This window comes from Tupaia chinensis, unplaced genomic scaffold (assembly GCF_000334495.1).
Source record: "Tupaia chinensis unplaced genomic scaffold, TupChi_1.0 Scaffold000634_1, whole genome shotgun sequence".
Lineage (NCBI taxonomy): Eukaryota > Metazoa > Chordata > Mammalia > Scandentia > Tupaiidae > Tupaia > Tupaia belangeri.
The window spans coordinates 1,075,189-1,097,484 of NW_006160154.1; the positions used below are offsets into that span (position 1 = coordinate 1,075,189).

General features: G+C 38.3%; 1 protein-coding gene across 4 annotated transcripts in view; it reads right to left on the bottom strand.

The window, feature by feature from the left end:
• The window catches only part of ZDHHC20 (zDHHC palmitoyltransferase 20), a gene marked incomplete at its 5' end in the record, with an annotated part of 60,984 nt that overhangs the window by 7,272 nt on the left and 31,416 nt on the right, over positions 1 to 22,296 (bottom strand). For all 4 annotated transcript variants that reach the window (XM_006159516.3, XM_027776156.1, XM_006159515.3 and 1 more), the window contains 5 exon segments: positions 3,225 to 3,351; positions 9,610 to 9,742; positions 19,679 to 19,799; positions 20,407 to 20,439; positions 21,074 to 21,143. In XM_006159516.3, the coding sequence (XP_006159578.2) occupies positions 3,225 to 3,351; positions 9,610 to 9,742; positions 19,679 to 19,799; positions 20,407 to 20,439; positions 21,074 to 21,143 (484 nt within the window).

Here is a 22,296-nt window from a genome sequence, read left to right on the forward strand (position 1 = left end):
AATAGAGAGACAGGACGTCAGTGAGAAACAGATAGGGTTTATTAACTGTTGATGATGACATGTATAGTATTCTCAACTGGATTGGTCTGAGAAGTATTTCATGATGGGCAAAGTATTTTTACAAGCAAAACGAGAAATAGCAATTGACTGTTTTATAAAAATAATTAGAATAATAAAGATAATGATTGGGGAAAACAGAAAAGATATGGAATGTTGAAGTGGGGAGATTAATGTCTCTGTACTGACTGCCGTGCATGGCATTCCCTTTTGAAGAAACAATGTAACACACAGTAAAGTTATATGTAATCCAATGTAATATGAAGAAGATATGATGATAAAAAATAAAAATAAAAAAAAATAAAAAAAAAAGAAAAAAAAATTATCAATTTCATTGAAGACAGATGAAGACTTTAAAACAGAGATTCAGGGCTAGTAGGTAACATGGTGGTTAAGGCACTGGATCCCATATAGCCAACCTCATGGTTAAAGCCCTGGACCTGGCAGCCTGAAAAACATGTCAGGCGCATGTATGTGCATGACCAAATCCCAAGAGAATGGAGGAGAAGGGAGTATATGTGTTCATTCTCCCTGGGGGATGACTTCTCACTCTCTCTCTCTCTGTCAAGCACACAGGCCCTATTGAAAAAAAAAAAGAAAAGAAAAAAACCCCGGAGTTTATAAATATGTTCAGGAATTAAAAGAAAAAATGGATATAATAAAGGCATATAAGATATATATATTAGAAAAAAGTGAACTAGAGCTGAAAACATATCTGAAATTAAAAATTCACCAGAATGGCTTACCAGTAGACTCAACATTACAGAAGAGATTGGTGATCTCTTTTGTAGACACAATATTAGAAACTAACCAAAATGAAGCAAAAAGAGAAAGAAAGATGGTGAGGGGAAAGAAGACAGAAGAATCATGATCTTCTGGGTCATTATCAAGCAATTAAATATATGTTTACTTTAGAGTATAAGGAAAGCTGGTGAGGGGAGGAGTAAACAGAAAAAAAAACTGCAGACACAATAGACAAAAGTTGTTAAAATCTGATAAAAACTATAAATTCATAGATCCAAGAAGCCTAAGGAACACCGAGGATCATCACAATCAAACTACTTAAGACCAGTGATAAAGACAAAACCTTTAAAGTAGCCGGAGGCAAAGAAAACTAGTAATTTATGAAGATTGAAATAAAAGTAAGAGTAAGGCTGATTTCTTGTCAGAAATAATGCACATCAGAAAATAATGAAACATCTTTAAATTAAAGGGGGGAGGAATTGAAAAAACAAAACTTGTCAACTTTGAAATCTATTTTAGATAAAATAACCTCAAAACAGTCTTTGTTCTAGCAGTTGGAGTGGAATGCAAGAGACAATGGACAAAAACACAAAAGAGACTGGTGAACTGGAAGATAGAGCAATAGGATCTGTACTAAATGAAACAGAAAAAAAGACCGAACAAAAAAATAACAGTGAATCACTGAACTAGAGAACTGTGAGTGGACTAAAACCTGTGTAATTAGAATCCCTGCAGTAATGGGAAAGAGATGATAGAAAAAAAATGGAAGAAATAGTAGTTAATGATTTTTTTCCAAATTTGACAAAAGCTAGAAAACCAAAGATACAAAAAGCTCAACCAATCCATAAGCGTAAGAAACATAAAGAAAATGAAACCATGGTACAACATAATCAGCTTACATGAAAATGGTGATAGTCTTAAAAGGAGCTGGGGGAAAAAAGACATCACACACACACACACACAATAACGAACCTAAGAGTGACTAAAAAATTCTTATCAGAAAAAGTGCATACAGATTATAGTACATTAAGATCTAGAATTCTACACCAAATAAATAAAAATGTCCTTCAAAAATGAAGGCAAAATTAGGGCTTAGCACCAGTGGCACAAGTGGCAGGGCACTGCTGTGTAAAGCTGGGACATTATAAACCCAGTTTTATATCTTAGACTAACCTGAACTAGCTGAGTGCAGCAGCTTGTGCCTTTAATCCTAGCTAACTAGGAAACTGGGACAAAGGGCTGCCACAGTAAGCCCCTTTCAAAAGTATCTCTCTCTCACTTTCCTTCCCAACTCAAGCAGAGTGTATATAAGAACTTTCTCTCCATCCCCCCCCCCCCCAAAAAAAAAAGGCAGCAGCAGCAGCCAAAATAATTCATTTTCAGAGCAAGGCAATTCAGTTAATTAAGAAAAATCCTACAACTCGTACCAATATGTCATATAAATTTCAAATATCTTCTCTGGGAGTTAGGAAGAAATGGAAACTGAATCATCTTGATCAATTCTTATTTACATTTAAGGTAAAACTGCATTGTGTTTCTCATCTAAGACATAACAGAATATATTAATTCATGTCTGTGATGGAATCTTTGAAGCTATGACTAATTAGATTATACATTTTTATGATTCTTTACTTCAAACAACTTATTTTCATTTTAAAAGAAAAGTGACTCTTATTTTTTAAGAGTCATTTTTTTTCCTACTTTCTGTTCAAATATATGCTCATATTCTCCTTTATGTAATTAAAAAATGGGGTTGGCCTCATGGCTTGGTAGTTGGAGGAGCCAGATCCCACATGGCCAACTACAGTTTGAGTCCCAACCCTGGTGACTTGAAAGACACACTGGGCCCATGTGCATACATTTTCCAAATCCCAAAAGGATGGAGAAATGGAGAAGAGATTATGGCGTGACCACACTCCAATGGGGGTAGGATAGTGCTTTTTATGCCCTATTCCCATGAGTGTACCCACCTTCTGGTGTTAAAAAAAAAAAAATCCAGGGACCAGCAGATGCATAATGGTTACATTGCTGGACTCCCTTATAGTTGACTGTGGTTCAAGTCCCGGACCTGGCAGCTTGAAACTCACGCCTGGCATGCGTGCCCAAAAAAATCCCAAGAGAAGAATGAAGGAAAAGGGATTGCAGTGTGGCCATTACCCCCGGGAGGTGATTTCTGTCTCTCTGTATCTCTGTATCTCTAGCAAGAGCACATGCCCTATAGCAAAAATCTCTCTTAAAAATAAAAAAAAAGGCAAAAGAATAAAATAGATTATATGTGACCAAACTCAGATATCCTGAGTTTTCATTCTGAAGGCTCATAAAAATGTCATTATATAGTCTAGTCTCTGAATCTTAAGAAATTTAACCACAGACAGAGACTACCACAGATTCATAATTTCTGAGACCTGCATTTTAGAGATTACCTTGAAAATACTGGAAGTAGCCAATATTTCTTTTCATCACCAAAGACTTCCCTCCAATTTTTACTGCATCCAAGAGAGAAACCATTTCCATCAGGCCCATAGGAAAACATGGGTGCACGGAATGATTCTGTTAAACAGATAGGTACAAAAAACTAATTTATTTAAAAATAATAGGTGGGATACAAAATATCAACTTTCTGCTTATACCTAAGATAAAAAACTATGAACATAGTTTTAAATAATAACATATTTGTAATGATTAAAATAAAAATTTCTGAAACTTATCTGGGAAAAAATAGCACATTTAATATTTTATCAACTTTATATGATTTCAAAGTAATTATCTAATTATTACTGAAAATCCACTGAAGTATATCTGAAATACCTTTTTTTCCCCTTAAGATATTGTGACTCTTTTAATTTTATTTATGTATGAACTTCCTGTTATTATCCTGTTCCTGACGGTACAGTACTGGGTATTTGGTACCTAAGGATAAATTAGGTATTATGATTAATTTGGAATACCAATCTGACTGGATTGTAGGATACCCGGAAGCCTGGTGAAACAGGACTCTGTTTCCTCTCCCCTTCTCCCTACCCTTCCTTCTAGAGCCTGCTGTGTGTTCTTTTTCCACATATTTACCTGGTCTGGCCCTGTCCTCCCATTTGACCCTTGACTGTTCTGTCAGTAAGGTCTGAAGCATTAACTCTGTAGTTGTAACAACCTCTATGGGAGTGACATTTCCTTCATTGGTTTTCAATAGCTCCACTATACCTATGGATAAAGTGGTAGCACCATAACCCAGGCCTTGAACTACCACAGGAATGATGGGGGAAGGCCAAGAGACAGAAGATGTAGTAAGGATGCTACCAAGAATGGTTGAAATCATGTATCATAAGATCTAGAATGAAGGGACCAGCAGTTGGCATTATGGCTATATTGCTAGACGCCCATGTAGTCGACCGCGGTTCGAGTCTCGGACCTGGTGGCTTAAACTCACACCAGGTGCGTGTGCGTGCGTGCCCAAGATCCTGAGAGGAGAATGGAGAAGGAGGGATTGTGGCCATCTCCCCTGGAGGGGGGGGGATTTCTCACTTGCTGTCTTTCTCTTTCTGGCGAGCGCATGCGCCCTACAGCAAGAACCTCTCAAAAAAAAAAAAAAAAAAAAAAAAAAAAAGCCTAGAACAGAGAAGGGTGAGAAATGAAACCAAAAGGAAAAAAAAAAAACTTGGGAGGGGAGGGTAGCTGTTATGGTTTGAATGGTGGTTTGTCCCCCAGGAGCTCATGTTTTAGAATTTGGTCTTAGTGGGTAATTACTAGATGTCTACCAAAGGTTCAGGTATTAAGACTTGACTGTATTGTTGGAGTGTTAAGTGAAAACTTCACATCTTCATGGTGTCCCAGGGCAAGGTCCGTGGTTATGACACTCAGCAGGACAGGCCCCCCATGACTGAATTCTGGTGTGTATAAAAGCAGAGGAAATGAGTCAATAAAAGAGGAAAAGAAGACATGTGGATATAGACCAGAACAAGAGAGAAAAACTCATGGTTATGGACCACATTCTGCTCTGCTGAAAGTTCTGCCTGCCATTTTGTGATGCTTTTGTACTTTCCAGCCATGGGAATCTTCAGTTTTATAAACAAACCTATTTTCTTTATAATCACTCAATGCCATTTATTTGTTAGCAAGAACAGACTAAGATGAAAGTTTCGGGGAATGGAGGACTCAAAAACTATAAAGAGTATATTAGTGTACAAAAACGGAAGAGCAGAATAAAGTACTGTGGTCAGAATATGAAATATTTAACTTTAAAATTTTATTTGCAGAGGCTTTTCAGTTCCAAATTATAACAAAGGCTCAATGTGTGGTTCTAGGAATAAGTGACCACCAGAAGCAAAAGGACTAGCGTGCCCATTTGGGATACAGAAAGTCATTAAATGTAAAAAGGGAAATAATTCGAAGATAGCTGGGTGACAGTTATAAAAAATGGTGGTGGTAGGACAGCCAATGGCATGGTGGTTGAGGTGACTGGATACCAAAAGGCCAACTCCATGGTTCAAGTCCCAGACTTGGATGGCTTGAAAAACATGCTGGGCATGTATGCATGTGAACAAAAACCTGAGAGGAGAACAGAGAAGGGGTTGTGGCACAGCCATCCCCCTGATAGATGCTTTCTCACTTTCTCTCTCCCTCTCCATCACCACCCCAAATATCCAGTGAACACATGCACCCTACAGAGAAAAAAAAAAAAAAGAATAGCAGGGGTGATATAGCAGAAAAAAATACCCTCACAGGATAGGACAGAAGAACAAAAAGTTGGAATTAGAAGTGGAGACCAACCAAAGACCAGGGGTAGAAAGACAAGGGTATAAAGTGGTATGCTAAGGTAATGCTTTTTCTTTTGTTTTTAAAAATAATGATTTATTTATTTTTATTTATTATTATTTTCCAATCTAACCAGAGACAGACAGAGAGAGAAAGGGAAAGTGAGAAAGCAGCTATCAAGTCCAGAACTTGAACCATGGTCAACCATGTAGAAGTCCAGCACCTCAACCACCACACCACCAGCCAAACCCAGGTAATGCTTTTTCAAAGATGTGGATTATGGGACCAGCAGTTAGCATAATGGCTATGTTGCTGGACTCCCGCGTAGTCGACCGTGGTTTGAGTCCCAGACCCGGTGGCTTAAACTCACGCCGGGCGCGTGTGCGTGCGTGCCCAAGATCCCGAGAGGAGAATGGAGGAGAAGGGATTGCGGCATGGCCATCCCCCCTGGGGGGTGATTTCTCGCTTTCTGTCTCTCTATCTCTGTCTGCCTGTCTGGCGAGCACATGTGCCCTATAGCAAAAACCTCTCCAAAAGTATAAAAAGAAAGATGTGGATTCTAACACCTTAACAGGCCACACAATCAATTTAGTTGCCTTGTAGCAGCATTTTCTTTTAAGAAACTAGAGCAGAATATATTTTAGTACATGCACAGAGATTAATATGTTCTCTGGAATGTCTGCTTGTACACATAATTTTATAAGTAAGAGTGTACATGTATTAGTTCATGATATAAAATGATCTATTTCTTACTATGATTACCAGAAAAAAACATTTGAAAATAACTGTTCAAAGGGAACAGTGTGTTCCCATAAGCATCTATCTCTAAATCCCTGCAGGGGCTGGGATGGAAACAAGATGAAGCTTGCTTGGTGAGAACTATGGCTAAGAAAAGGGTCCACGAAGCACTCAGCTCCACATGAAATATGCCAGATAGAAAAATGAGCTCATCATGACCAGATTTATTAATTCTTTTTAAATTTTGTATTACTATTTTTTTTAACATTTGCTATAAGGTGTGTGCACTTGCTGGAGAGACAGAAAATGAGAAATCCCATGGGAGAGATGACCATACAAGCAATCTCTTCTCCATCCTCCTCTGGAAATTTTAGGTACGCATGCACATGCATGGGCATGTTTATCCAGCCACCAGGACCAGGACTTGAACTGTGCAGTTGGTCATGTGGGATCAGCTCCTTAACCACCACACTACCTGCTGGCCCAGATTTATTTATTTTGAGAAGAAAAAGGTTGGTTTTCTATGTGAAATCTCTGGTTTTTAGCTGTTGTGTGAAGTCTTAAGGGCTGGACTTTTGTTGTGTTCAATTATGGTTAAGGACATGACAGGATATTCTGTGAAAAGGGAAAAAAATAGTTAATAGTGACAAGTAACTTTATTTACATGGAAAAGGGATGAAAGCATGATAGAATTAGAAAAGGAGAGCTCAACAATAGAGGGTGAGTTAGAGGAAAAAGCAGAGAAATTAATCCACTAGAAACCCACCACAACTCAAGGACTCCGTATCACATGTGACTGATCAAAATAAGAAAGTATCTAAATGTCTCCCTAAAATCTTTTCATCATTCTAGATTAAAAACTGTTTCCTTCCAATTCTCCTGGCAGACACATGGCTTTAGATGCCAGGTGGCCTTTAACTTTTTTACAAGGGACCAGCAGATGGCATAATGGTTATGTTGCTGGACTCCCACATAGTCGACCACAGTTTGAGTCCCAGACCCAGTCAGTGTCCTGAAACTCACGCCAGGCACAGGGGCCAGCAGGTGGCATGGTGGTTGAGGGCACTGGACTCCCACATGGCCAACCATGGTTCGAGTCCCAGACCTGGCGTCTTGCTTTCTCATATTTATTCTCTCTCTTTCACTCTGTCCCTCTCTGGTCAAATTAAAATAAATAAATAAAGTCAAATTTTAAAAAAATTCTTAAAAGACAAAACAAAACAAAACAAAACAAACTCACACATGTTTGCGTGCATGCCCAAAATCCCCAGAGGAAAAGGGGATTGTGGAGTGGCCATCCCTGTGGGGGGAGTGGGGGTGATTTCTCGCTTTCTGTCTTTCTGGCAAGTGCATGCGCCCTATAGCAAAAATCTCTTTTAAAAAATAAAAAAAGAAGTTCTTACAAAACATTGGAATAAGAAATTACTGTTTTGTATCTTGGTACATTAGCAGTTACCTAAATATTTCAATTATAATACAATGGTGCTGCACACACGCCAATAGCTCAGTGTGAGTAATGTCTACATTGCTGTTTAGGAAGTGTTTGTTCAATTAACTGAACAGCTTACTAAGTTCTACTCCTATATTTTCATGTTAAAAAATGAGCAAAGAAAGAAATAAATCAGCTTTATTTATACTAATGATACTGACAGTGGGCCCAATGATGGAAATAATGAAACATATCAAAAGCACTGTTCCTTAACTTTAATCACGGAACACATGCCACTCAAATGTACAACTGTGGGGGGGGGGAGTAAAGAATATACATGAAATATCAGTATTTTAGCTAAAAGATGAGCTACTATGTTTTTTTTTTTTTTTGAGAGGTTTTTGCTATAGGGCGTGTGCGCTCGCCAGACAGAGAGAGACAGAGAGACAGAAAGCAGGAAATCACCCCCCAGGGGGGTGGCCACGCCGCATTCCCTTCTCCTCCATCCTCCTCTTGGGATCTTGGGCACGCATGCACACGCACCCGGCATGAGTTTAAGATACCGGGTCCGGGACTCGAAACGCGGTCCACTACGTGGGAGTCCAGTGACATAGCCATTACGCTAACTGCTGGTCCCAAAGATGAGCTATTATGAAAGCTTACAAATTCTTATTGCTGAGAATGAACCTCCTTAAAAGCACAGTTATCTACTATAGCCTATCTTTCAAATATATATTTTAAAATAATTATTTATTTATTCATTTTTTTATTGGCTATAGGGCATATGTGCTCACCAGAAAGAGATAGAGAGAGAGAGAGACAGAGAGGAGGAGTGAGAAAGCAAGCTACCAGGTTTTGAGAATCCCACCATGTGGGATTCTAACACCTTAACCACCACGCCACCTGCTGGCTATGTGTGTGTGTATATTTATATATACATACACACAATGGATTGCTGAGAAAATAAAATCAAATCACTTTCTTAATCTTCTTTTAAATAACGAACCTTCACATTATTATTATATACTCATTATTCCTATCTAATCACAGATAATTTTGTTTAATTTAAAAAAAATTTTAACTTGGGGACCAGCAGGTAGCATGGTGGTTAGGGACATGGTTAGGGACACTCCCACATGGCTGACCATTGTTCGAATTCCAGACCTGGTTGCTTGCTTTCTCACTTTTTCTCTCTCTCTTTCTGTATGTCTCTGTCAAATTTAAAAAAAAAAATTAAAATAAATGATTCTATTGAAAAATTTTTTTAACTTAGGGACTAATAGGTGGCACAGTGGTTAAGGTGTTGGATTCCCACAGTCATGGCTAACTGTGTTTCAAGTCCTAGACCTGGCAGCTTAAAAATCATGCCAGTTGTATGTGCGTGCATGTCTAAGATCCCAAGAGGAAAATGGAAAAGGGACCACAACGTGGCCATTCCCTCCGAAAGGGATTTCTCACTTTCCCTCTTTCTGTCTCTCTCCTATAAAGTGTATGCCCCCTATGACAAAAACAAAGGCAAAAAAATTTTTTTTTAAGTTTTAAAAAATCTGCTAGAGGACATGTACACTTGTTAGAGACAGAGAGAGAGAGAGAGAAAGTTAAAAAGCACCCCAATGGGGCTAGTCATGCTGTAAGCTCTCCACTTCTTCTGTATGAATTTAGGGCACACATACAAGTGCCTGGCATGCTTTTCAAGCTGCCAGGTCCAGGGCTCAAATTTCACAGTGGCCATGTGGGATCCAGATTCCTAAACCACACCACTGGCTAGATCCACCCACAGATAATTTTAATCCAGGATTATTTTACTATCATCTGAATACTGTCCTTCTCCAGATTTCATATTCATTTGTAATATTTTCCAAAATAATGATTATTTATTTTAATCTACTTACCTATTGTTGTTCTATTTTTTCCAACTAACCAGCAGTGGTAACTAAAAAGTGAAAGGACGCTGATGAAGAACATTGCAGAGACAAAGAAAAGAAAAAGTACATGGAATTTTGCACGTGTATCTGTCAGTTCATTCTGAGGAAAAAAAAAAAAAGAGTTAGTTTTGAGAATAGTCAACCTCTAAAATATAACACATAATTTAGTTCTGCCTAAACATTGTTGAATTCATAAAAAAAATTGTCAAATATGAATAATAACATAAATTTGATAATATATTCCAAACCAACGACTGCAAAATAAAGAATTAGTATTATCAAAGCAGACTTGCTTACACAAGAGGTTAGAAAGAACCATTTTCATTTTTTTAACTTTACTGTGATAAGAACCAATAGTTTGTGAGCTCTTCTGAAACTGTGTAGAAGATTTCTGTGCCTACATAAATATTCCAAAATCTACTTGTTAGCTAAAACCCAAATTTCCTGATTATAAATTTTAAACTGCCATGTTTTATTACTGTTGACAAATTCTAAAGTCATTTTTAAAAATGCTATTAAACACTTAAAAAGCTTAGCAATACTTTTCCTAATAAAATAAAAAGATGAAATCTTACATGCAACAGGTTTCTTTTGTACCTTATGCATATGTACATTCAAAGCTTTTCCCAACATTCAGAATATATAAGGGGTTCCTCCCATCCATGCTGAAGTATTTGCTTATTATACTGACATGCTGCTAATCAAAAACTAAGTGTAATATATTAAAGTTTTACTTTTATACTTTAATCTTTATTTTCAGAACATCAGTGCAACATGCTCTCAGCTACTTTGAGTCCTAGCCTTTTTATCCTTGTTTCTTACTATAGAACCTTTGTATATAATTTAGTAATTCTGAAAAATACATTTACTGCAAGGTACTACTGAGTGAAAACAGCTTTTCTAGCATTCTCCCTTATGGCTACATGTAATTTAACAGAAGCAAAGTCTTAATCCAAAAGAAATTAGTATCTGTTAATAGGAAGAGAAGGATATCTTTAAATGTTAGCTTTTAAAGTAAAACCACATAGGCAAATCACCTATTCCACCAGAGCACGAGGTTGTCCTGCTTGACTAGAAGGAAGGTTATTAGCATTAAATTATTCTGTCATTTATTTTTCTCTTATTTCTCCCAGAGTAACCTTGATACCTTCTAAACAGATCAAGGGATTTATTTTCATCTTGCCATCTTATAAAGCAACTTTTTATTACAGATATTCAGTATAAACATTACAGAAGAGATCATGAGAATGTCATGGCGATGATGCATTTTACCTTTGGACAACTCTCTGTAGATTTCCTGCGGCAAAGCTTGTGCAAATAGAGACAGTGTATTAAGAATCCATTTTTACACAAAATTACCCTGAGCACTAGTTTGGTAAATCCTTTATGTTTTAAGGTAATACTATGATGTTGCTCTAATCTATAACACTTTCTCAAACACACAAAAGAGAAAACAGACAAGAACATTTAACTCAAGTACAATTCAGGTACACTTAAATACACATTTTTACACTCAGTTTTTAAAACATATTTGAAAAAGTATCTAGGAAAAAATAAAACAAAATGTTTTCAGCAAAAGTGTGAGTGTGTGTGTATTTGAAATTCTGATGAACAGTTTCCCAAAACTAGATCTGACAACTTCCTGCCATTTTCACTATTACCTGTCCCAGTTCTCAGACATGATGGCTACATGTTGACATCTGCCCCACTGCAGAAGAGTCTCAGATCCCAGCTCTGTAATCAGAATGATACTTTTATGGCTGAGATCATGACTCCTCTGATCCCCTTTTACTCTAGGTAACAGCCACAGTCCTTTCAACACTCCTCAGTGCCCTCAGTCACTTTACCTCACTTCCTGGACTTGTCCTGAGTGTCCCTCAGGCTCATCCTACCAGAGCCACAACAGCCTCCTTGCTGTTACTCAAACATGGTGGAAGCATTCTCTCACATACACAGGACTCCCCTTTGAGTCTCTGCTTAAATCTTACTTTTAAATGAGGCTGGCCCTCTACTCTCCTTAATGCTTCAGGTTTCTCCATCTTACTCACCCTCTACACCCACCAAATCCCTTATCCTGTATTTCTACTTTATTATTTATTATTTGTACTTGTCTTCTTGACAATAAGCTCTACAAAGATGGGGCTCTTTGTCCATTTGTTCACTGATATATTTAAGTCCCTAGAACAGTGCCTGACACAGACAAGGTGCTAAATGTTTCTTCTTGTTGTTGGAGAGAGGTTTTTATTGCTATAGGGTGCATGCCCGTGCGCTCGCCAGAAAGACAGAGAGAGACAGAGAGACAAAAAGTGAGAAATCATCCCTCAGAGGGGATGGCCATGCCACGATCCCTTCTCCATTCTCTCAGGATCTTGGCATGCACGCACATGCACCCAGCGTTGAGTTTAAGCCACCGGGTCTGGGACTTGAACCGTGGTCTACTACGTGGGAGTTCAGCGACAGAGCCATTATGCTGCTAGTCCCAACGGTGCTAAATATTTCTTGAAAAAAAAAATGAAGAAAAAAGGTAACTTAAATCTATTTCCTTACTCATGAATCTAAAAAATTAAAGAACTCTTTAATTAATAAACCATGACACACAAACACTGGTGAATTTTCTCATACAGAAATGTAAAATAATATAATTCAGATGACAATCATCTGGTACTCAATCTTCTGTTTAAATAGGGCCACTGAACCTATATGGTCAATATGTTGTGAACTGAACAAAGGTGCCCAGCCAAAGAGAACAAAAGTGGCCAAAATTCATGAGGCTAAGAGCACAGAGGCAGGGTTACTCTTGTCTAAAAAGTATAAAAGCAATGTAAGTGCTACACTCCCTAGTTCAAATACCCAAACTTCAAAATCTACCGATGTTAGGGGCAGACAGTGACAATGTTAATGTAACTGGACCCATATGAGAAGGTCCTATCTACATTCTGGTAGATACCAGGCACGTCCATGTGGGTCCATGATCTGGGCAGGCTGGGGCCGGCGGTGGATTGTTGCATGAGGACCCAGCTGTGGGTGTTATGTCTTTGTAACTCTCTCTCTCATGAAAGAAATTTAAAAAAATTAAAATTAGGGCCAGCAGGTGGTGTAGTGGTTAAAGTGCTGGACTCCCACACAGCCAACTGCTGTTTGAGTCCTAGACCTGTGGCCTGAAAATTAGGCCAGGTGCATGTGTGCCAAAAATCCCAAGAGGAGAATGAAGGAGAAGGAACTGTGTATGGTGTAGCCATCCCCTGGGGGGTGATTTCTCACTTTCCCTCTCACTGTCTCTGTTTCTCTCTGGCAAGCACACACATGCAACCTATGGCAAAAACCATTATTTTTTTTTAAATCTAATGATGTTTTAATGAAAATCCCTCTACAAAATACTAGATATTGGGACCAACAGTTGGTATAATGGCTATGTCACTGGACTCCTATGTAGTTGACTGTGGTTCGAGTTCTGGACACAGTGGCTTAAACTCATGCCAGGTGCATGTGCATGCATGGCCAAGATCCCAAGAGGAGAATGGAGGAGAAGGGACTGCAGCATGGTCATCCCCCCTGGGGGGTGATTTTTCGCTTTCTGTCTCTCTGTCTCTGTCTTTCTGGCAAGCACATGTGCCCTATAGCAAAAACCTCTCAAAAAACAAAAAAGTACTAGGTATTTCCTGAAAAGACAATTGTGTTCAGTGACTCAAGGCTTTACTTATGTTCTTCCCAATTATGACTGTGAGTAGCACGTTAGAGCAGAAAGTATCTGGAGGTTGAAATATACAGATCTAAGTTTAAATTCTGGCTTGCTATGCTATTAAATGTGACCGTGGGTAGCTATGTAACCTTTTCCAATTTCAGTTTCCAATTCTGAAAATCACAGTAATGATAGCCCCTTCTGTATTAACTGTATTATTTTCACTCTTCTTGATGCTCTGACATCTAGGGCCTCACTGTCAGGAGAGACTACCTCTCACCCCAGACAATGATTAGAGGAAATCACTCACCCAGGAGTGCATCTTCCACACACAAACTAAGTAACCCAGAGCTCACGATCCTCTTTTACTTGACTTTCATATTCTGGGAAGCAATATTCCTTTGCCCTAATCATCTCAGTGCCAGGCACAATACAACTAGAGACAGTCCCTATAGCCAGAACCCAGTGAAACATTCCAAATAGCCAACCCTGAAGCTTGCCTTTCCCACAGAAACCACAATAGGTTCTGGCGCCAGCCCTTTGCCTCCTGAAAGACTGACTGTGGTGCTTCCCTCCTTTTGGGACTGTGAGTAACAAACCATCTTAGCGGCAATCATCTCCTGATCTGTTAGCCTCATCATACCATACATTTTAAAGTATTTCCACAGGTTTCTAGGAAGTAAAATAGGAAAGACCTTTTATTTTTTGAGAGATTTTTGCTACAGGGCGCGTGCACTTACCAAAAAGAGACAGAATGTGAGAAATCACCTCCCAGGGGGGATGGCTACGCCGCAATCCCTTTTCCTCCATTCTCCTCTCAGGGTTTTAGGCATGCACAAACACACTTGCACCCCGAGTGAGTTTTAAGCCTCTGGGTCTGGGACTAGAGCCCCAGTAGACTTTGTGGGAATCCAGTGATGCAAACATTATGCCATCTACTGGTCTGTGAAAAGTACTTTTTAATCACAATAATCTCCCCTTCAGAATTAGAGATTTAAATGTAAAAACAAAAACAAGACAAGTTCCAGATCAGGGCTGGCCCTGTGACCTGGTGAGATTAATGGAGCTGTGTTACATGGTTGACTATGGTTTGAGTCCTGGCCCTGGTAGCTTGACAAACATGTCAGGAACATGTTTGTGTGTGTCCAAAATCCTGTCAGGACGGAAAAATGGAGAGGGGATTGTAGCATGACCATGTTTCATTGGGGGTGCATTCCCCCACCCCTCCCATGTCAAGCACATACACCATCTAGCAATTCAATAAATAAATAGTTTAAAAAGGGTGGGAAGAAAGCTAGGGAACATATTTGTATAAATTATATTGAACAGAGTAAACAGCTAGAAAATATACGTAAAAAGAACTGCTTTCAAAATGCTAAACTTGGGGGACCAGTAGATGGCATTACGGTTACATTGCTGGACTCCTACACAATAGATGGAGGAAAAGAGATTACAACATGGCCATCTCCCCTGGGGGGTGGGGGGATTTCTCACTTTCCCTCTCTCTTTCTCAGACTCTCTCTCCTCAGTAAGCACACGTGCCCTATGGCAAAAAAATCTTAAAAAAAAAAAAGTAAAACTTGAGGTCAGCAGGTGATAGTGGTAAAGATGCTGGATTGCCACATAGCCGACTGTGGTGTGAGTCCCAGACTTAGCAGCTTGAAAATCACACTGGGTACATGTGCACCAATGCCCAAAATCTCGAGAGGAAAACGGAGGTGAAGGCATTGCAGCATGGCCATCCCTTTTGGGCGGTGATTTCTCACTTTCCCTTTCTCTGTCTCTCTTTGGGGACAGCATGCACCCTATAACAAAAATCCAAACAAACCAAAAAACAAAAACAAAAACAAAAACTTTGAGGCTGGCTCATGGCTTGGTGGTTAAGGCAGCCTGATCCTACATGGATGACCATGCATTCACCTTAAGAACCTTGACCTAGCAACTTGAGAAACATGCCACATGTGCACATGTGCCCGGAGAGCTAAAGAAGGGATTTCGGGTGACCATGCTCCATAGGGGTTACTTTCTCCTCTCCATTTCTCTGTCTCTGGTGAGTACATATACCCTCTACCAAAAACAAAGAAAGAAAACTCTGATTTGACAAAAACAAAACAGGGTAGGAGGACATAAACAGAGAACACTGAAAGCACATTGGCAACCCATGACAGAAAAAGATTTACAATCTTTAGGACTGTCCCATGTGTTCTGGATGTACTTAACATGAGCCCTTTGTGGGATGTATACACTGCAAATATCTTCTCCCTGTCTGTAACTTGCCCTTTCTTTCTATAAACTGCTTTTGTATAAAAAGTTCCAATTTTAATAAAGTCCAACTTATTGATCTTTCATGGTTAGTGATTCCTATGTTCTATTTAAGAAATTCTTATCTACAAAGTCAAGAATAAAGATTAGAATCTTTAAGAAAAACTTCCAAATGCCAATATAAAAACCTACTCTAAAAAGATGAGCAAATACCACAAATAGGAAGTTCACAAAAAAAGATACGCCAATAGATAGTAAGCATACGGGACCAGCATATGGCGTAATGGTTATGCTGATGGACTCTCACATAGTCAACTGCGGTTTAAGTCCTGGAACTGGCAGCTAAAAAGTTGTGCTGGGCATGTGTGCATGTAGGCCCAAGATCCCAAGAGGAGAATGGAGGAGAAGCCAATGGTGGCGTGGCATCCCCTGTGGGAGGTGATTTCTTGCTGTCTCTCTATCTCTGGCAAGTGCACATGCCCTATAGCAAAAATCTCTCTTAAAAAAAAATAGGTAGTAAGCATATGTGCTCAAGCATCGCAAAATAAAGATATTACATTTTGCTCATACTGGCAGTCAACACACTTAAAGAAGCAAATACAGGCCAGTCCCATGGCTTGGTGGTTAAGGGAGCCAGATCCCACATGGCCTACTGCAGTTTGAATAATATATGGGATACATGTGAATGCATGACCCAAAATCTCAACAGGGTACAAAATGATGGAGGGAAGTCTATGGTATGGCCATGACCCTTAGGAGGTGCCTTCTCCCTCGCTTCTGTCTTATGCTTGGGCCCTTTGGCAAATTAAAAAAAAAAAAATAGAGGGAATGGAGGAGGAATGAGAATAAAGATGGGAAAACAGGAGATAGAATGTCTAAACCAAGTGATATTAGGAGTAGAAATGATCTGAGGCATTATGAATTAAAAATAACAAAATGATGGCACCAGCAGTTGGAGTAATGACTATGTCACTAGACTCTCATGTAGCTGACTGCTATTAGAGTCCTGGACCTGGTGGTTTAAGCGGGTGTGTATGCGTGCATGCGTGCCCAAGATCCCGAGAGGAGAATGGAGGAGAAAAGATTGCGGCATCCCCTCTGGGGGATGATTTCTCACTTTCCATCTCTCTGTCTCTCTCTGGCGAGTGCATATGCCCTATACAAAAACCTCTCAGAAACAAACAAACAAAAAATGAAAAACATCTACTGCATGTGTTCTATGTATCAAGCATTTACACTATTTAATTTAATCTTCAAATCAATCCCATAAGTATCACTCCAAATTTTAAAGATTAAGGAATAAAGAACCTACGGTTTAACCTATTTTAACTGTAGCTATTCCTTCATTTAGCAAATATTTACTGAACACGGACTGCATACAGGCAATATCCTAGGAGCCTGGAATACATGGATAAATAAGACAATAATTCTTGCTCTCATGAAGCTTGAGTTCTAGTGAATATATGGCCATCTGCAAATAAACAAAGCCTATATATTTTTTCCTTGTACACCACTCTAAGTTTCATAAGGGAATAACAATGAACTCAAAGGTGAAATTAATTTTTCTGGCAACTTATAGATTTATATAGATTTTCTTTCCACTAAATCAGCTAAACAAAGGAAAGAAAAGAAAACTGGCTTCAGACACACTGATTCTTATGGTGCCTTCACCTTATATGACAGTTTGAAAGAGTGAATGGAGACTGGAGCCTAGCCTAGGCTTGGTTCATGGCGGAGCCAGAGCTAAGCACAGCAACTAGGAACACTGCAGGGTGGGTATATGCAATCACCCAAAAACACTTGAGAGAGAGAGAATAAGGCAGCCAAGAACTGAAACTTCAGTTGAGAGGGCTGATGGGGATAGAAGAATGAAGAGACAAGGCAGGGATAACTTGACACTTAGAGAGTTTAGATGAAGGCGAGAGAGAATTTTCACTTATTTTTAAGTTATTTCTAAATATTATGAGATATGGCTTATTAACTGTTGATGATGACATGTATAGTATTCTCAACTGGATTGGTCTGAGAAGTATTTCATGATGGGCAAAGTCTTTTTTACAAGCAAAATGAGAAATAGTGATTGACTGTTTTAAAAAAAATAATTAGAATAATAAATATTATGAAAATAATTTGTGCAAAGATAAACTCAAATTAACACTGAAAAGCTATCAATGAACAATAGTGCTTCTCTGCTCTACTTTAAAAAAGCAGTTGGGGACCAGCAGGTGGTGTGGTTAAGACGCTGGACACTCCCACACAGCCAACCACGGTTTGAGTCCTGGCCCTGGTGGCTTGCTTTCTCACTTTCTCTTTCTTTCTCTCTCTCTCTCTCTGTCTCCCTCTGGCCAAATAAAAATAAATGATGAATAAATAAAATAAAATAAAATTAATTTTCTAAAATGGCAGTTGGTCTCAATGTTTTTGGTAGTTTTTTACCCTACACATAAACCCATATCAAAGGTTTTAAAAAACTACATTGTTTATTTTGAATAGATTATTATTTGTACATGGTATATGAATTCAAAGGGTAACTGTAAAAACTATGTCTTCCTTTCTAATTGCCCTTCCCAGAGGTAACCATTGTTAGCAATATTAAAATGTATTTTTCCAGAAAAGGCATATTCAAATATATACTTGTAAGTTATTTTTCTATATAAATAGTAGTATACTGTTTACATTCTTTTGTATCTTGTTTCTTTCCTATAACAGATCTCAAAGAGGACTAAATTATTTGCTGTAAGAGCTTCCTTACTCTTCCTTAAGCTGCACTACATTCCTTTGTATAGATATATCACAGTTTTACTAGTTTCCTCTTGATAAAACATAAGCTTACTTTCAGTCATTTACCATTTAAAAAATGTTGGTAAGGGCCAGGAAGAGGCATGGAAGTTAAGGCACTGGATATCACACGGCCGACTCCGAGGTTTGAGTTCCAGAACTGACAGCTAAAAAAATATGCCAGGTGTGTGTGTGGGTGCCCAAAAGTCCCAAGAGGAGAAGACTGTAGAGTGGTCATCCTCTTGGGGGGCGACTTCTCACTTTCCCTCTCTCTCTGTCTCTCCAGCAAGTGCACATGCCCTATGGCAAAAAAAATCTTAAAAAAGTCATAAAATCAATATAGAGAGGAAGCAGATTAGTGGTTGCCAGGGGTTGAGAATGTAATTTTATTCATTTATTTTTTAGTTTTTTGCTATAGGGTGCATGTGGGGGTGGGACGGAGAGAGAGAGAGAGAAATGAGAAACCACCCCCTGGGTATATGGCTACATAGAAGTCCCTTCTCCTCCATCCTCCTCTGGGGACTCCTTGGCATGAATGCACATACGCCCAGAGTGCTGATCAAATTGCTGGGCCTGGGACTGTGTCTGGGACTAGAACCATGCAGTCACCCATGTGGGATCCAGTCACCTTAACCACCATGACCTAGCAGGCTCAAGGATATCACTTTTCCTACTGTGAAACTGCAATAAATCTCACCAACTCAAAGAAAAGCAATTATTTCCCTTAAAAAATGCCAGACATGACCATATGCATGTCCCAAATCCCAACATTTTATATGCCATAGAGTATGGCTAAAAATAGTTTGTATCACTAAGAGAAACTCAATGTATCTTATTTAACACACATTTATTTATAAATAAATGTAAGAATATGCAGGTACAATTATAGCTCTGTCCATTCTCTAATTCATTATAAACTTTAACTAGTAAAATTAAAATGAGTCTATCTATTTGTAATAAAGAATAAAGTAATTCTTTAGAATAATAGCATTTTAGGGCCAGCCCATAGCCTAGTGGTTAGGGGAGTCAGATCCCACATGACTGACCGCAATTCAAATCCCATCCCAGAGAGTATGAAAAAATGCCAGGCATGACCATATGCATGTCCCAAATCCCAACATGATGGGGAAATAGACGAAAAGTGTCTATAGAGTGACCATGCCCCATGGGAGAGGGGATATTTCTCCCTCCCTCTCTCTGTCTTTCTGTCTCTCTCTGGCTAGTGCATGTGCTCTATGGTAATTAAAAGAAGTTATTAAAAAATTATTGCATCTTAAAAAGTCTTATAAACATGTAAGATAGAGAAAAAAGACTTACCGTCCAAAATTTTATAAAGTACTCTAAAACTGTTAGAGCCACGAAAAGGCAATATAATAGGGAATATAATAAAAACAGCAGGAAGAATTTGTAATTAGAAAATCCCACACAATTGTTCACCCTAGAAAAATAAAGAAAGTTACACTATTAAAAATAAGACAAATCACAAATTCACAGAAATACAAAGCAGAATGGAGAGTTGCTAAGGGTTGGTGGGATAGGGAAAATGGAAATTGTTTAACGAGAACAATTTAAGTTGTGCAAGATAAGAGAGTTCTGGAGATTGCACAATGTAAACTTAACACTACTGAACTGCATTTAGAAATAGTTAAGATGATAAATTTAATGTTATAGATTTTTTCCATAATAAAAAATAAGACAAATCAAGCAACATAATCATCACTTAGAAATGGGTTGTTTGGAGGTAAAGAGCAGTATCTTAACTAAGGATGTGTGTTTTAAATAAATTCTACAAGAAATTGGAAAATAAATGTTAATTCTCAATACATCATTATTTGGATGAATAACATAAGATATTTTGAAAGGAAAACATTTAATATGAATATGTACATAAATGTGTATACATAAATAAAAACAGACCAATCTTAATATCTATGAGAAATTAAACTGACCTTCAAAAGTTAAGAATACTAATGTAAATCATTCTAAATTTTTTCTTTCCCCCTTCGCTACCCCCTTATGAGATTTCCCCTATTTTTAATACATACCAAGGACAGTGATGATCCATCTTAAGAATACATCTAAGAAACAAATAAGCATAAGAAAATACATGCAGAAAAATTCCCTAATTTCTCTTCATCTTCTTTGATTTAATTTTAAATTTTCCTTTTAACTACTACAGAAACAGTCCAGAAACATGAGGTTAGAAATAATTTATGATAATTTTATAATAGAAGTATTTTCATAGTTGAAAGCTCATGATTTTTTTACACTGGAAATTTAGATGAACAAGTCCAGTTGCCTTAGACCACATCAAATGATATTTTAGTAATAATAATAAATTTTTTATTTTTAATTTTAGATTTTAACATCAACAATAATTTAAAAAATGGAAAAACTGTCATTGTGGCCTTTTAAATCCAGTTATCTTTCTCAAGATAACTTGAAGTGTTATTACTACTTGTTCATCAATGCTACAAGTACAAGCATAGAAAGTATATTAAAATTTTATAACTGGTATACAAATTATTATCAAAGGCTACTTGTGGGTAGATTCCAGCTTACATAAATATTTTTGTTAGCCTTGTATGCACAGCAAATCATTGGAGAATATGAAGTATTTTGCTAATACAAGGCACAGTTTCTCCCCCTTCCATTCTCCTGTCACCAGTTCCCAGTGTTAGGTTTAAATGAAAGTGAGTAAGTATTACTTACGTATCACATGCTGAGCAGTGATGCGCTCGATCAGGTTTAATCAACTGACATTTTTCACAATATCTGATAGCTACGTGAAAGAAGGAGAAGGAAGATATTGAGGAATTTACAAGCTTACCTACTTTGACTATAATACTTATTTTTAAAAATACACAACTCTGGGAAACTGACAAGGAACAATTTAAAAATAATGCCAACACACTGAAGAGCTTCTCAAATCAAAATGTCAAGAAATAGAAGAGAATATCAGAAATGTAGTCTGCTGGGACCAGCAGGTGGTGTAGTGGTTAAGGCACTGGACACTCCCACATGGCCAACCAGGGTTCAAGTCCTGGACCTGGTGGCTTGCTTTCTCACTTCCTCTCTCTCTCACTCTTACCCTCTGTCTCTCTCTGGTCAAATTAAAAAAATCAATGAATGAATAAATAAAAAATAAAATAAATAATTATTTAAAAAAAAAAAGAAATGTAGTCTGCTCAGCAATTTTCAGATGAAAAAGTAAATTCAAAGCAAGTAAGTGGCTTACACGAGGTCAAACACAGAGGTAAGAACTGAAGTACAGCAGGCTTCAGATTTAGTAAGTCCTAAATCCAATGGTTTTTCCTACTATACTACAATGCCTACAGTACAATATCAAAATTCATATTTTAGAGAACCAGCAGTTAGCGTAATGACTATGTTGCTAGATTCCCACGTAGTCGACCGCGGTTTGTATCCCGGACCCGGTGGCTTAGAACTCACACCGGGTGCATGTGCGTGCGTGCCCAAGATCCCGAGAGGAGAATGGAGGAGAAGGGATTGCGATGTGGCCATCCCCCCTGGGGGGTGGTTTCTCACTTTCTGTCTCTATGTCTCTCTCTGTCTGGCGAGCGCACGCGCCCTATAGTGAAAACCTCTCAAAAAAAAAATTCATATTTTATAAGGCATCCTTTGGGATTCTTTTTCAAATCATGTATTTGTTGCATGAGAAAGAAAGAGACAAAGAAGAGACAGAAAGAGATAAAGACAAGCAGAGAAGACCCTACTGGGTCTTTATGCTGCAATCTACCCCAGCCTCAGTCAGCCATGGATCATGGGAACATGCATGCCCAACATAGTCAGGTAGGTCTCTAGACACCAACATAGAACCTTCCCCATTTAGGTCAGCTTTGCAGTGCTGCATTTTGCCCCTGTGCCACCATCTGGATCCTAAATACTATATTAGATAGTGACAGCATAACCAG